The sequence below is a fragment of the Lampetra planeri genome, chromosome 45, assembly GCF_965212315.1.
Source record: "Lampetra planeri chromosome 45, kcLamPlan1.2.h2, whole genome shotgun sequence".
Taxonomy (NCBI): domain Eukaryota; kingdom Metazoa; phylum Chordata; class Hyperoartia; order Petromyzontiformes; family Petromyzontidae; genus Lampetra; species Lampetra planeri.
The window spans coordinates 71,807-88,328 of NC_136151.1; the positions used below are offsets into that span (position 1 = coordinate 71,807).

The 16,522-nt window shown below is 47.4% G+C and overlaps 1 protein-coding gene across 2 annotated transcripts in view; it reads right to left on the bottom strand.

The window, feature by feature from the left end:
* Positions 1 to 779: 779 nt before the first annotated feature.
* The window catches only part of LOC144732958 (uncharacterized), a 50,612-nt gene continuing 34,869 nt past the window's right edge, over positions 780 to 16,522 (bottom strand). Inside the window, exons 11-19 of one of the 2 annotated variants that reach the window (XM_078614622.1) lie at positions 13,491 to 13,775; positions 12,512 to 12,627; positions 8,811 to 9,119; positions 7,632 to 7,765; positions 6,035 to 6,669; positions 5,350 to 5,453; positions 3,811 to 3,921; positions 3,211 to 3,413; positions 780 to 2,221 (exon numbers count right to left, since the gene is read on the bottom strand). In XM_078614622.1, the coding sequence (XP_078470748.1) occupies positions 2,065 to 2,221; positions 3,211 to 3,413; positions 3,811 to 3,921; positions 5,350 to 5,453; positions 6,035 to 6,669; positions 7,632 to 7,765; positions 8,811 to 9,119; positions 12,512 to 12,627; positions 13,491 to 13,775 (2,054 nt within the window). In that variant the 3' untranslated portion in view covers positions 780 to 2,064. Of the gene's footprint in view, positions 2,222 to 3,210; positions 3,414 to 3,810; positions 3,922 to 5,349; positions 5,454 to 6,034; positions 6,670 to 7,631; positions 7,769 to 8,810; positions 9,120 to 12,511; positions 12,628 to 13,490; positions 13,776 to 16,522 lie in introns of both variants that reach the window. The other variant, XM_078614621.1, reaches the window with a different exon arrangement.

The window sequence follows — 16,522 nt, forward strand, 5'->3', positions numbered from 1 at the left end:
ATACGCGCCCAGCGAAGCGTGGACCTCAAAGGTTTGGATCGTTAAGCGTTTGGTAAGTGCTCTGTTGGCCAAGACACTACCATCCTCAGAAGGTGCAAGGGAATTCACAGTTTTATTTACCAGTTAAACTCAACTGTGCTCTTAGCTCTTGTTCATAGGTGAGCTGGTCACACGTGATGATAGCTCATGATCGCAGTAGCTGATATCGCCACACGTGGGAATTTATAGCAGCAGCCTAATCATCTGAACCAAGGAACCCGGAGAAAAACCCAAGCTCTGACCACCACAGGGAGAGAACACACGGACTCCAAAAAAATAACAGAAGGCACCGCCAGGGTCCAGCATTGAACCCATGGCCTCCTGTGTACCGGGCGAGGGAGAGAACATATTCTCAGCGGCAATTAGCAGCGAATCATTGCCTTAGCATTAAAATTATGCATTCACATCTCCAATACAATATTTAGGGGAAACTATCTGAATAGTGGTGCTCTGAATGGATGACTGCTTCTTCTCTGTCTTGTTTTATTTATCCATACAGTCTCAATGTAACTCTACATCTCTGTAAATAAACAACATTATAAATATCAATCTAGCGTGCACGCAGCTCCCCCCCCTCTCCGAGTTAACTTCCCCCATGCATCCCCAGCTCTCTCGGCCTCCCATTTCCAGCCCCGCCCAATTCCCCCCGTCCAGCTTTACGTTCTCTCCGAGCGTCCACGCAACGCTCCCCTCACCCTACCCCACACCCCCCTTCTCTCTCCCCCCTGCCCCGCCCCCCTTTCTTACCTATATAACCTCTTACCACAGCATCTCTCTCCCACTTCAGCCACATTTTCTCTTGCTGTGGTTTTCCCACCTGATGATGATTGCTTGTGTTGCAATCGAAACGTCTTGATTTATTTTATGTTATACCTACGTGACTTTACCGAAAGAACCAAAGAGTATTATAAATATCTAAAAATATATGTAGGCATATATATCTGACCATCAATGAACATGGAATAAAACTCATCTTCATAGCCCTGCACAAGTATTTGAACCTTGGGACGCTAGTTCGACCCCCACTCATGGCCACCAACAATAGTGGCGATTATCTAAACCGGTTCTCGGCCTCCCCTAGGTCGACTCAGCCTCAAATGAAAACCTGGTGCGGCAATGCAGTTTGACTTAGTGCTGGCCACCCACCTTGTGTGCTGTGCCGGCCGTTATTAGGTGCTCACTAACAGCTCCATAAGTCTATTAAAGCGATACGAGGAATCGTTTTCTGTGTTGTTTGGTTGAGAAACCTTTCGAAAAACAAGATTTCCCATGTGGGTTGCTCGACCTCTAAATTAATCAGGCATACAAATGTGATTTGATAAACTGCTATGGTTAACGGGGCAGTCTAGGTGTGGGTGATGTTTACATCCCCGATAGCATGGTTGGCTAAGTGCGTTGCAAAATAAGTTCAACATACAAACAACAGGACGTTTCCTTCATCTGACCACTACTACATAGAAGCGACTTCTCTGTCCGTGGCCATGAGCATCTTCAAAGCCCCTACATTTGCTTCAGCCGATGATATCACAAGGCATGTCCACCGTTGTTGTACAGCAGCCCTCTTGACTGCATTCCATTGTAATGAGAGGCTGCCCTGCTGCAATGAACACGTCACGGCACTTGCGATCTAGAGGTCGATCTCCAGGCCTGACAGTTGGAGCGACGCTGCAAGCTTCTTAAATCTCGCTGCCTCTGTCCACCCAGCTGTGTAAATGGATACAGCATAGTTGATCGATCGGCAGGTCACGTGCGGTGGTGGGGTAAAGCGTGGGTAACTCCCACCTCTACCAAGACATCTGGCCAGCATGGAAGCGTAGGCCTAATACACCACTTGAGAGGGCTCTCTCTAGAGCTCCGTGTAGCAAGAGGCCCTTCTGCCGGTGGTGGCAACAAGGGAAGCATCTTGCAGGGCTGCACCTTTACCGACCGCACCGTCATTGATAAACCACGACGTGCATGGGTCCACGAGCAGCGTGCGAGTAGGGGGTCCACGTGCAGTGTGCGAGGAGGGGGTCCAGGGATCTGTTAGACAATCTCTCCGAGGCGGCACTGCTGACCGTCGTCATTGTCGTCTCCATCGTTGACGAATGCTTTGTTGTCTTGGCCAACAGCACCCCTCCTTGACTGCTGGCCTGACGACGACGACTTCACGTATGAGAGCACATGCAGCAGTGTGAACAACCTGAACGGGGGCGGAGGGGGGGCACGGAGGGGAAGGGGGGTGCATGGGGCACCATGGTGGCGAAATGTCAGAAGGTAACGGGACAGACCCAGAGGCCAATGGTTGACTGAGATAACTGGCAATGCACCATCTGTGCCCCCTACGGTGCCAACTTGTGTTTAGCGCTCTGCTTATGGATGTGAGCATCGCACCTCTGCCCTCCAGTATTGCTGGTGGGCGACTGCCTCCAACTGCCAAGTAGCATCTCTTCAGGAGCCTCCTCTATAGAGGCCGATCTTGACACCGCTGGTACCAGTTATTGGCAAGTTATTGGCAAGTCCAGTCATCTCTATATATCCTCCTGTACCGTATAATTACTTTCTTCCCTCGCCCATGCCGTGCCCTTTAAGTGTGCTCTATCCTGTGAAACAATAGCTGCTTTGCCATGCGGTGGCTGGGCATGGGGGCTACATGACCCAGCCAACACAGCCACGATTGCCAGAGGAGCTCACCAATGGGAATGTGTCCACATATATTAAGAATCTGTGAGCTCCTGACACAATCCAGTCTGGTTAAACTCAGGATGCATTGTTGGCAGGGTGAGCCTCAATGCTTCTAACCGGTGCAGATGTTACTTTAGATGCCTCAACATCCTTCTCGAAAGAATAAAGAAGGAAGGACATCAATGTGGTCAAAGAAAATACGGAGCTTCGTATGGAATGACAGACCAAGTAGTTTCCACCCAGTGTTACACAGCCAATGAAAATATCATGCTGCCCGACTGTTTCGGAGTGAGACCTCGGCTGCGAAACCGGAGCTGGTCATAAGGACACTGCCTACACTAACACAAAGGCAAAGACAAGGATCTCCCGTATAGCCTTAAGATACTGTTGGGGCAAGTGCTGTCAGCGAGTGGCACCTATGAAGGCCGGTACGGCACATGGGGGGAGGTCCAGGACCAGTTCAGATAATCGTCACTGTTGTTGAGTCTACCCCCCCCTCCTTCTCACCTGTGGTAAAGCATGGCTAGGAACTGGACAATGAGCATGCTGGAGAAGGTGATGAGGAACATGAAGGCGAGGGGCGGCACGTCGATGACCGTCCCCTCGTTCTTCATGCTCGGGATGTGGATGTAGAGGTCGGCTCCCACGAACTGCAGTGCCAGGGTCGCCACCAGCCACAGTGCATTGATCATGAAGTAGACGAAGGTGCCCTGCACGTTGGGACAGACAGACCATGCCTGATTTACATGGCATTGGCAGGCTGGGGGGGGGGGGGGGGGTGACCCGGGGCTGTTTAGGGACCCCCCCTTTGTGCGTTCAATTTCCTCCCCCATTGTCCATTCCCGACGCCAAATGGTCACGTCTGTTGTCATTGTTTTATTGTTAATATAGGTTAAAGGATTAGCGGATTATTGGAACAATTAACAATTAATTCGTAGGAATAATAAGGCATACGTAATACAATGTCGTTTAAAACTTCTTCTACCACATACCAAGTACGATAAGTACCCGCTTAATGCCTGGTGTTCGCACAACGTGTTGTCGCTGTAACGCAATTCTTCTGTTATTGAAGCATCTCCAATACTCGCGATGATGCATCGCCAGTACCTTGTTTCTTATCTCGAAGAGTTCCTGCTTCACGCGCTTCCTGTGATCGTCGTCTTCCTCCAGAGGCTTGAGGTAGTCACTGATCATGCTCTTCCAGAACTCGTCTTCCTCCTATCCATTCCCAGACAGAAGGTTCACTTTGTGCGATTGTTCAAATAACAACAACTTACTCCGATTAATAATTAATGTTAATTTGTAATGCCCCATCACTGCACAGTTATTTGCTCGCTTTTGAAGAGAGACATAGGGAGTGACTTAGAGTCACGAGGAGGAATCACAGATAGATGGGAAGGCAGCAGCAATGCACACCATTAGACGGTGCTACCAACAATTGCCCAAGCTCTGCAGTCCTCTGTATATAAACGTGTTCCCGGTCAATTAATGATGGTTTATCATGTGGCAGGAAACCGGAGCAACTGGAGAAAATGCACGCGTGTGAGGGGGCAACATTCTATCCCATACAGACAGAACAGGTGGAGTCCACATTTGCTGTACCGCCCTCTCCTTTCTGACGCCTACTGGAAAGTAAATTCACGACATCATCTCAGAGTGTGATCCACCAACCACGTGTAGCAGCAGCGTAGCCACCACCACCTCCAAGAATGATGACATCACTTCCTCTCCACTGCTCAGAATTGTTATCCAAATAGCACTATCTGTGTCCTCGCACGAGATAAAAACTGCGAGTGGAACTCTCCCAGAGCAATGCAGTGAAGCCCTACATGATTACTAGTGCTAAGGTACCTTTTTTTCAAAGTCTCAAAGCCACACATAAGAGGAACGCGCCACTTGTTTGATTGTCACAGAAAACGACACTAGGTCAACTGACGGCAATATTTGGACATCTGGCCAATGCGTTGAACAATTAAGCGAGACAAGCAGCCGGGGGAGGGGAATGATGACTTCTAAATTAATTGCGTTGCTTAGTACAACAACCCCAACATTCATGTAAGATCTTAAACGTAAACATCTCGATATTATTTTGATAAATGTATTTATTTTAGCAGGAAGGGCCCAATTAGCTGCCAGGCAGTATCGCGAGATATTTTCTTCATTAAAGTTGGTTGTCATCTTCTGGGCCCTTTCACACGAACTAGGACAAAGATAAAATATCCCCGGTGTAGTCTTAACAGACTGCTGGGGCACGTGCTGTTAGTGACCATCTCTGAAGGCCAGCACGGCACACGAGGAGGTGGGTGGCCAGCACCACGTCTGGCCACCTTTGTTTCTTCAGTTGGGATATTTATACACTACACCAGGTACTCATTTGAGGCTGAGTCGACCTAGCAGAGACCTAAGACCGTTTCAGATAATTGTCACTGGTGTTGGTGACTGAGCGGGAATCGAACTCAGGTCGCTAGTTTCTAAGCGCAGTGTGTTAACCACTGCGCAGCCGTTCCCCACAACGTATACATAGCACACGTACAAAGACCGACACACAGACATAAAAACACACAGACACCAGGGATGCACAGACACAGACAGAAAGCCACATAGACACAAAGACACAGACATCGAGACACAGACACAAGGACGCACCTGATCGAGGCTGCACCTCTGCATGATGACGTACCCCTGAGGCAGAACTTTCTCAAACATGAGCTGCATCTTCTGGTGGCGCTGCCACACGAGGTCATGGCGCCCTGCAAGGGATAAAGGAGGTCAGCGATGTGCGGTGCGCTCCCACAGAGGCTCGGGAAAAAAGTTTACCGTGACTCAGCGAAGACAGTTGCGCAGACGGTAGTGATTATTCTCATCGTTAGGCTGGTTTAGCCTGCAAGATAGCCTTATTGAGTCGCAAGGCTCTGTCTTCATGAGGGTCTTGCAAAGTTACAGTAGTAGAGGGGTGATGTTGCTGCTGAGTACGGTCCCAATTGAGTGATTTGCAGGTATTTTTTTCAGAAGTGTTAAATTTTGGCCAATTCCAATTACACATTGGAGGAAACTGGAGAACCCGGAACATGCCCATGCAGAACAGGGGGAGAGAATACACAATCTCCCACGCTTCTACTGCAGCAGCAGCAGCAACATGCCCTCATTACAGAGTGCTTGCCACAAATGAATCACAATACTTTGCTAATCGCGTCTAGGAGCATAAACCATCACACAAACTTCGTTCATCCATTCATCGAAAAAAGACGGTCACCAAATCGCGTGATTTCAGATGCGCAGTCTTGTTTAACTGACAAGCAATGACTTCGCCTTTGTTTGATGAAAATATTACCTTTGGCATGGAGGGCGAGGTCTGTGTCTGATTCCTCTGGAGGTCGACTTTTGCTCTCTGCTCCTTCTGGATGATCTGTCTGAGTGCTTGCGATGTCCTCTTCTCTCGCCTCGATCTCTGCTCCTTCTGGATGTTCCGTCCGAGTGCTCACGATGCCCCGTCGTCTCTCCTCACTCTCTACTCCTTCTGGATGATCTGTCTCAGTGCTCGCGATGTCCTCTGGTCTTGTCTCCGCTCCTTCTGGATGCTCCATCTGAGTGTTTGCGACGTCCTCTCCTCTCGCCTCGATCTCTACTTCTTCTGGATGTTCCGTCCGAGTGCTCGCGATGCCCTGTCGTCTCTCCTCACTCTCTACTCCTTCTGGATGATCTGTCGGAGTGCTCGCGATGTCCTCTGGTCTCATCTCTGCTCCTTCTGGATGCTCCATCTGAGTGGTCGCGACATCCTCTCCTCTCGCCTCGATCTCTGCTTCTTCTGGATGTTCCGTCCGAGTGCTCGCGATGCCCTGCCGTCTCTCCTCACTCTCTATTCCTTTTGTATGCTCCATCTGAGTGCTCGTGGTGTCCTGTTGTCTGGCCTCAAGTGGACGCAGCATCATCTCTCCGTCAAGTTCCACTGCGCACGACTCCACTCGGCTGGGAGGGACGATGATAAACTGTTAAACTAAACTATTATTTTTATTATACCAGGTAAGGCCCACTGAGCTATACAGCTTTTTTGCAGAATCGACCTGAATATCACAAATTATAACTCAATGAGCGGCTCATCACGTGGAAATAACAGTAGCCAAATATTCTAATCGCGTAGTTATTCTAAATGAGGAGGGAAAAAGCAGAGGACACGGCGACAAATCCACACCAACATGGGGAGAGAAAAGAATAGACGCAGACTCCACATAGGCAACAGGCATCGTCAGGGTTGGGATCGAAGCCACTACCTCCTGCATACCAGGGGGAGGTAGTTAACATCTAGCCACCACGGCGCCTAAGATGGTAATTTTTTCATTAACTTTTACATGCTTCTCTCATCAAAATTCATATGCTAATCCTACTTGATAATCTGAGCTCTTATGCGCTATGGAAGCTCATTAACTTTGCACTATTATCCAACATGCTAATCTAAGTTAATTTCCTTTAACATGCCACGCTATTTATTACCTTTACACTATAATACCCCATTAACAATACTTCGGCTACCTTTGTTCTCAAAACGTATATAAATTCTAGCTGGTAACAGCTTCTCTTCACAAGGCAGCAGACATCGTGCTGCTCGCAGCAGACATCACAGCAATCGCGATTTTCACCTGAAGACGATGGCTGGTGTAGCTATCGAAACGTCGTGATTAATTTTGGTTTATTTCTACCTACCGGACTTTACCGAAAGAACCAAAGAGTTTGCATTAGTACGTCAGTTACTGCCTATTTTACAATGCTAAATGCAAACTTGGGGCAAGGCAGCAAAACAACAGTCCCAAACCACACCAAGATAACACACAGTCCCTCAATAACATGGCACATAAACATTGAACTATCGATATACGAGAGGTAAGGAGCAAAGTTAAAAGCATGGCTACAGGCTCTGAGTGCGGTGGTGGTACCTTGAACTGTCTTCCTCCTGACTCAGCGCCGAGTATTCCTTCGGATAGATGCTGATTCTCCACTGGAAGCAGTCCCACTCGAGTGGCAGCACACAGCATCTCGTTCCATTGCAATGATGCTTGCGTTTCTTCTTCTGCTGGGACAGGGGGATGTGCATTGTGATGGTGCATTCGGGCAGGGTCCTTCAATGATATCAAACCAGCAGGAACCGCACACAAGCTGGAAGGCAGCTTCAGCTGCTCAGTGAACTGGTGTAAATAAATGTCCAAGCTCTGCGATCCTCCATGTATGAAGGTTTTATTGGCCAAGAAGAAACCAGAACACCATGTAAAAAACCCACAAATGCGATGGGAAAACATTCCGTCCTATTCAGATGGAACAGATAGAGTCCACAATGGTCATACTGCATTCTCCTGGCAAGCCAGTGTATGCCTTCTCCTGGATAACCATCGTGCTGGATTAATAGACACGAGTGGCACAGCCACCACCACCGTTGTTGTCAAGAAACATAAACGATAATTGAGCAAACTCCGGTTATCCTCTCACCAGAGGATTCTGTCTAACCATTGAACAAAGACAGTGACCACATCGCGTGCTTTTGGGTGCGCTTGTGCATCCAACTGGAACCCTCTTCCTTCCAATATGAGGAAGCCATTAGAGCTATTGCATTTTTAAATAATTTACATTGAAAATTAATTTCTTAAAAACTGCTTTTTGTGTTTAGAGGCTTTCCTTCCTTCGCACCTCTAATTAGCACGGTTGGCTACATACGGTGTGAAAGAAGTTCAACATACATACATCTGAACCGGTCCTTGGCCTTCCCTAGATTGACTCAGCCTTAAAAATAAATAGCCAATGTGGTGTAGTAAACATCACAACAATGGAGACAAAGGCGGCCGGGCGTGGTGCTGGCCACCCACCCCCTTGTGTGTCATTCCAGACTTCACAGGCGCTACTCGTTAACAGCACTTGCCCCAACAGTCGGTTAAAGGTTACACGGGATCTCTGCCTTCGTGTTGGCGGGGGTTGGGGGGGGTCATATGTTACACTTATTTTGCACTGTACGTAGCCAATCGTGCTAATCAGACGTGCAGGACGTAGCAACAGATGACAATGGAGCGACACTCCAAATAACGTTCGACACAATAACAACAACGATAACACACAAAGTAACTCACCTCCTTGGGGGAGGGCTCAGAAGGTGCCTTGGTCTCACGCGTGCCCCATGATACATTGTACATGTTGACCAGCGAGTAGATGAGCAGCAGCAGGTATCCCGTGGGGATGCAGATGAGGTACAAGAATCCGTGCACGATGCAGGAGAACTCGCGCGGGTGCAGCGCCGCGGCGATGAGATGGATGCCCGCGAGAGTGATGAAGAAGATGCCGCTGGGCGTGAGGATACCGTTCTTGACAATGTCGCCGACCATAGCGAGCAGCGTGCCCGTCATGAGGAACATGTAGATCACGGTGAGCACCATGGCCACCTTAAAAAAAATACCAGGTAAGGCCCACTGAGGTATAAAGCTCTTATCAGAAGCCACCTTGCCACAAATGATAGCTCAACGAAGCGGCTCATCACGTGGAAATGTATAGCAGCAGCCAGATTAAATGTGGAGGGAAGAGAGAGAGAGAACACGTGGACTCCAAATACATAACAGGCATCAGGGTCAGGATCGGGAACGAACCCACGACCTCCTGTATACCAGGCGAGGGAGTTAACATCTCGCCATCGCCACACCCCTGCAGGACGATGGAGGAGACATTAGTCATCGGCGTCACCATCGTCCTTTTTGTCCAACCACCACCACTTTTTGGGAGTTACTTTTCATTTATTCCGCACTTTTCCGCAAGGTACTCAAGGCCCTGCACTTTACAAACAACAACAACAAAATAATGATAGCTCATTGGTCAAGGGGAGGAAGATCCAAGAGATTTGGGAGCTTATTGAAGAAGTGAAAGGAAGAGAATGAACGCGCGTCCAGGATGGGGCTAAATACTGCCGCTGGATTGATCAACACACGCTTCATAGTTAACAAGACGGTGCTGATCCAGGATCTTATCAACGATTGTGGACTCGACATATTGGCCATTACCGAAACCTGGATATATGACGATTCATCGGACGTAATTAAGCATGAGGCTGCACCTAACGGATTTGCTATTGCACATCAGCACCGTCGCGGGAAGCCTGACACCAGCAATTCACATGGTGATGGGGTCGCACTGATTCACCATGGAGAAATCTGCGTGAAAGTCCTGAGAGACTCATTATCAATCAAATAATTCGAGCTGCTGCTTGTGACAATAACAAAGAGCATGTGGGGGCTTACAATCGCTGTCGTCTATCGACTGTCGACTTCACAGCTGTCAGAATTATTTTCCTAGCTTTCTGGTCTGCGAGACTATGGGACTTTTGGCTCTCGCTACATCATATGTGGTGACCTGAACTGTCCAGGACTGACTGATTCTTATGGTAAAATGAACAGTGATCCTGCCGAAATGTTTGACAGTCAGTTTTACCCAGCACGTCAGCGGCGCAACATGTCGCTCAGGAAGTATACTGGATCACATCTTCACATACAGCAACGTCGTAACTTTAAACGATGTTCTTATCGAAGACGTGGGCATTTCAGATGACAGTCTTGTGACGTGCAAAGTGGTATTACAAATTATTCGCCCACCCATCACAACGATATCATACAGGAACTGAAAATGACTAACCCACGATGCTTTCCATCAGAAGATCCGGTCATCATTGGCGCGTCTGAATAATGCATCGACGGTCTATTCATTTGCAGCTCAATTCGAACATCACATCATCGCTATTCTTAATGAACTTGTGTCCATCCAAACAAGCACACAGAAAACGGGAAAGCACAAAGTGACTTACTGTCACTTGAGGCGATACTGTGAAGCAGACGCGGAGGAGGCTGGGTGGCTTTGAAAGAAAACTAGTTTCCAGACTGTCCGATTCGCTTACAGAGCCGTCTACAGATTTGAAAACTGGCTCATTATTGAGTCTCGCTGATCGTTCTATAGTCTGTGCAGCAATTAGTCGGTTCGCGACCCCGTGCTCTGTGGCGCGTTGTGAAGAGTCTGTTGCACTCCAACCCCATCAACCAGTCAGCCCGGTCTGTGTACAATACTTGCAACGTTCTTCGCCAATGAAGTGATGATTAAGACGGCAGTTTCTAAATTGCAGGCAACACATTCTCCCGGGCTGTCATGTGAGTTTGATCAACCTGATAACCAATGCAAAACTCGAGACCCTGGCACCATCGTCGATAGCAGAAGTGTCAATGTTCATTGCACAGCTGCATCGCCGCTCGACTCCGTCCAGATATAAATTCTCAAATTATGCTTGGACATACTTGCGCCACTGATTGTCCACCTGGCACATATTTCATTTAGCGAGGGCTGTTTGCCAGACCATTGCAAAATGGCACAGGTAACACCGCTTCTGAAAAAGTTGGCTTGAGCCATAGTGACCACCCAGACTATCACCCAATCTCAAACCTGTGTACAATTTCACAGGTCATAGAGCGCTTGAGTCTGAAGCGGTAACTTCCCCACGTCACTGCGATGGGCAAATTCAACCCGTTGTAGTCGGCGTACCGACAATTCCACAGCCCTGAGATCACTCTACTAGAGATCACTGATGACCTCTACAAGATCATGGATGACCGGTGCATCGCAGCATTGGTTGGCCTCGATTTCTCAGCCACCTTCGACACGATTGACCATGAGATACTCATTGAGTAGATAATGTCAAGATTCGCTGCATCGGGTTTGGCACTAGAGTGGATTGAGTCATTCTTGTATGGTGGATTACATTTCTTCAAGCTGGGTGACGAACAGTCATCGCCTATGCCGTGCCTAGTCGGCATACCACAGGGGTCCGCCTTCAGGCCCTTTTAATTTTCAAAATATGTTTCTCCGATCGCCGATGTCATCTCATCGCGTAATTTTCAGTTCTATATATATGCTGATGACTCACAATTGTAGACCGCAATGAAGTCCAAGTTAAATATGGAGAGCCTCGGCAGTCTCGAAGATTGCAAGCGAGCGGTGCACGTGTGGTTTGCATGAAACGAAATTGTGCGAGGATCAGGTGTAGCAGTCGCAGACTCAAGGATTCAGTTTATGATTAATCTAAACAGCCTCGGCGTCACTCGACCAGAATATGTCAGGTGATCACCATGCAAAATGTAGTCAAGTCCTGTAATTTTTTATAACAGGGCTCTACGACACCACTCTTGAGTAGTGACATAACCACTTGGTGATGTGTAGCATAGTATCGATAAGGCACAATTATTGCAACACACCGCTCTATGGGACATTGGCACGTGTTGTGACGGGCATTGCAAGATCCGACCATGTCCATCCAGTGCTCGCCGAGCTGCATTGGCTTCCAGTTGCCGACCAAATATTTTGTTATAAGGTCGTACTCATAATACAAAAAGAGCGTGCCACAAATGAACTACAATACCTTGATAACCACGTCAAGGAGCATAAACAATCACGTTAACTCCAGTTATCTTCGCAGCGGCTTGTGGCAAGCCATCGAACAAAGACAGTTACCGCATCGCACGCTTTCAGATGCGCTGCTTTGGTCGTCTGGAACGATATTCCTTCCGATGTTAGGAAGCCACTTTAGCTTTGCACTTTTAAATCATATAGATTTCAAACTTATTTCTTTAAGACTGCTTTTTGTGTTTAGTTTGTTATCCGTCACCTGCACCTCCGATGAGCAAGGTTGGCTACGTACGGTGCCAAAGAAGTTCAGCATACATACGTACATTGTGGCTCATTTGTGGCAAGCACGTTGTGTGTAATGAGTGCCACGTGCTTCTGCAGAAGAAGCGTGGGCGCCCACCTTGATCTGCGTGTCGGGCTTCGTTTTGAAGCAGACGGCGATGTACAGAGCGGGCGGAACGATGGCGATGAGGAGTGCCCAGTTTTGGTCCATTTTGAAAACGAAGGTGAAGCAACCTGAGCACCGGCACGAGACAAATACCACACGAGCTGAATACCATCATTATCATCTCATCACCACAACCACCATCATCAATATCACCACCATCATCAATATCACCACCACCATCATCACCATCATCATCACCACCACTACCATCATCATCACCATGATTGACAACGACAACCGTTCAATCAGCTGTAAAGCAAAGAGTGCACTCAGATGAACAGAGTCGTGCAGCCTGTGTGTAAAGAATATTTGGCTGAAAGAAACATGCAGCAGTTTGAATACCCCGGTACACAAGCAATACGACTCGCAATATTATTAACACGCAAGCAGTGCGCATACGTTATGATGAGAGGATTAACACAACCGCTCACTTTGAGGCTATGTGCGTTAAACACCCAATAATGCCCAATTGTTATCGTAAAATATTGCAAGAAAAAATATCGTGGAAAGAACAACTGTGAGTGACGACTTGAAGCCATGCACGACTGTGAGCAGAAGCGTTCCAAGTTAACTTTTTTTTAAAACGAAACTATTTTTATTATACCATATAAGGCCCACTGAGCTTAGCTGAACGTAGTGGCTTATTACGTGGAAACTTATAGCAGCCAAATACTCTAAACGCGTGATGTTGATTCTAAACGTGGAGAGAAAAACCGGAGAACCCGGAAAAAATCAACACGACCACGAGGAGACACATGCGAACTCCAAATATACAGGCGTCAGGGTCGGGTTCGAACTCACGACCTCCTGTATACCAGGCGAGGGAGTTAACACCTCTCCACCATGGCGCCGTCTCTTTTGATGTAGTCCCTGCATCAAAAGGATGAACCCGGGTAAAAAAAAAACAGGACATGTGACAACCCGAAGTCACCTGCAATCATGAGACAGACGGTGGCCGGACCCATGATGGAGGTGGCCGTGTAGATGATCTGATAGAGAATGTAAAGCCGAGAGATGGACGGGTTCCTCTTGGCTGTGCGGATGCCATTTTCCAGGATGCTGAAGGTGTTCGCCATCGTGGAGGGGCCCCAACGCCTCCGCTGGTTGAAGAACTCCTTGAATTCCTGCGGGGCGTTGGTGTAGGCGTCCGATCCGGCACAGTACTCAACGCGCCAGCCCTGCTGCAGCATCAGCGTGCACAGCCAGCGGTCCTCGCCTGCACCGACAAATGGGAGAGGGGACGTCTGCGTGTTAGAAGGTAACCGGCTCATCGTACCAACAGCCGGTACCAGCTCTCTCTCTCTGTATCTCCCACTGCTGCATACGCAGGAGCAGCAGCAACTACATCCAACCAGCATCATCCACCTTCAAGAACCCGACTCTCATTTGTCAATGCTCTCACCTTGATTTGAGGCTTTCGTGACTGCAGGAATCCATACTCTTTTGTTCTTTCGGTAAAGTCACGTAGGTAGAAATAAAATAAAATAAAACAAATCACGACGTTTCAATCGAAACGTCGTGATGCTCTCAACTATCTAGGGTCTCAACCGTCCAGGCTCTCACCTGGTTCAGAGTGGTGTATGAGGGACTTTGACCTTTCGCCTCTGAGTTCTCGATGGAATATTGTGTCCAATTCGCGTCGAGTGCATGTTGTATTCATCATGAATTGCTGCTGGAAGTGTGTCTCTTCCCCAGCTTGCTCACTCCACTGCTGGCAGACGAGCTCGGCAACATTCCCTCTCTCGTGGTATTTTTGGCCTCCTCTCTGCAAGCTTGCCAGACGTCTTGGAAAGATATCTGAATACCCACACGTTAGAGTCGCCACACGCGACCTCCCGACCAACTGTGTGGTGAAACCATTCATACAGAGGGCGTGGTGGGGAGGGGAGCGGTGCATACAAGTCAGACTCAGAAGGCAGAGAGCAACGTTGTAATGATTCATGATTCGTTCATTGTGGGTCCGATCATCGTGCAGGTATAATATCAGTCATTCAAGTTGTCAATTGGGCGAATGTCAATAGATTGTTTTTTTTAAGTGAAATGTAAATAAGTAATATATTATTTATTAATATTGATGTAAACATTTTTTTTTTTGCCTTTCAATATTCGGGTTTTGCTAATTAAACCAAAATCATCGACGTAGTTGTCCCATGACTTAACAACCTTACCCGATTGGCTCTTTCGGGTGTTGGATGCTTATCGTTAAAACAAATTAACACTATATCTACACGACAATCGAAACCAGCATGAACGAATTGTGAATCATGAATATTGGTCATGAAAGTCTTCGTATGAAATTGATGTTGCAGGGTCTTGGCCCACGTATTACCGCGATATATGGTGCGAAAGAGGTTTTAAACACATACAACGTCCACGTTTGTAGACAAGATGTCCGTAGAATTGTGGTTCTTTTTAACCAATGTGAAAAATATATTCATTGAACACATCAGCCAGAAGGGTTGGTTGGGAAATTAACAATCAGATGGGAGAGTCCACTGATGGTATTGTGACTGAAGAAAGAGTTGCGATTACTTCCACAATATATATAAAAGAATACTAAGCTAATTCTAGATTTGAAGCTTTCGTGACTGCAATGATTCATATTCTTAGGTTTTTTCGGTAAAGTCACGTAGGTAAAAAACATTAAAAAGTAAAATAAAATAAAAATCACGACGTTTCGGAGGCAACACAAGCTTCCGTCTTCAGGTGGTACCGTCACAGCCACGACAGCTGTATCAAGTAAATGAGAGATTGCAGAAGCTACCACTCCGTTTATATAATGGTTGGAGAAGGTGGTGGGGCAAGGGCCGCATACTTTTATTAATATGGTAAGGTGAGGCTTAAGACTAAAAATAGACTGCATAACAAAGGCTGAGCCTTTGTTATGGAGAGGTGCGGTTTGTGACTCAACCTGTAACAGGGAGACCACCACTAGACATGGTAAAACTGTGATGGTTGTCTGTCAAATAAGATTGGCAAATAAGTGTAGTTAAATCTTTTTTGCATGGTTAATCACATCTTTCCAATGATTACTCAGTTTGTAACCGTCATTACGGTTGAAATTATGTCTGTGTTTGTATATTTGTATGGCTTCGTGTACAAACCTTTGATGGTAGCCAGGAGGTTTGCAGAGAACCTTGGTCTCGGAAAATACAATTTCATGAGAGCCCACCGAGTTGTAGCAATGATCGGCAACGGCCGAAGAATCAGTTCTGCCGTGTTTCAGATCTGACTTGTGCTCGCGGACACGATCAGAAACATGACGTTTCGTTTCTCCAATGTAGCAATCACCACAAATGCAACTCAATTTATAGACTCCAGGATACTGTTAGTCAGGATAGACATCCTTCACAGATGGAATCAAATCACGGATTTTATGCACTGTACTGAATCGGACTTGGATCTTATGTTTGTTTAGAATTTTGGAGATCTTTTTGGTCACGCCTGCTATGTATGGCAACGTGATAGTTTTGGTCGGAGTTTCATGTGGCTGTTTCTGTATGGTGGGAGAAACAGCTTGGCGGATAGTGCGGTCAGAGTATCCGTTCATCCTGAGGGCCCGATGTACATGTCTTAATTCACCGGCCAGGTGGTGTTGGTCAGAAATTCCATGGGCTCTGTGGTATAGCGTTTTGATGAGAGAATTCTTTTGAGATGGGTGGTGGTGGGAATCCGGTTTCAAGTAGGAATCTGTGTGGGTGGCTTTCCTGTAGACAGAATGTCCCAAGGATCCGTCAGGCCTCCTCTCAAACAGAATATCCAAGAATGGTAGTTTACCGTCTTTCTCCACTTCCATGGTGAATCTGATGGATGGGTGTCTAGAATTGATGTGGTCCAAGAAGTGGTTCAATGCTGGGAGGCCATGTGGCCAGATGACGAAAGTGTCGTCCACATACCTCTTCCACAAGGAAGGACGCAGGGTGGATGTCTGGATGGCGTCTGATTCAAACTTTTCCATGAACA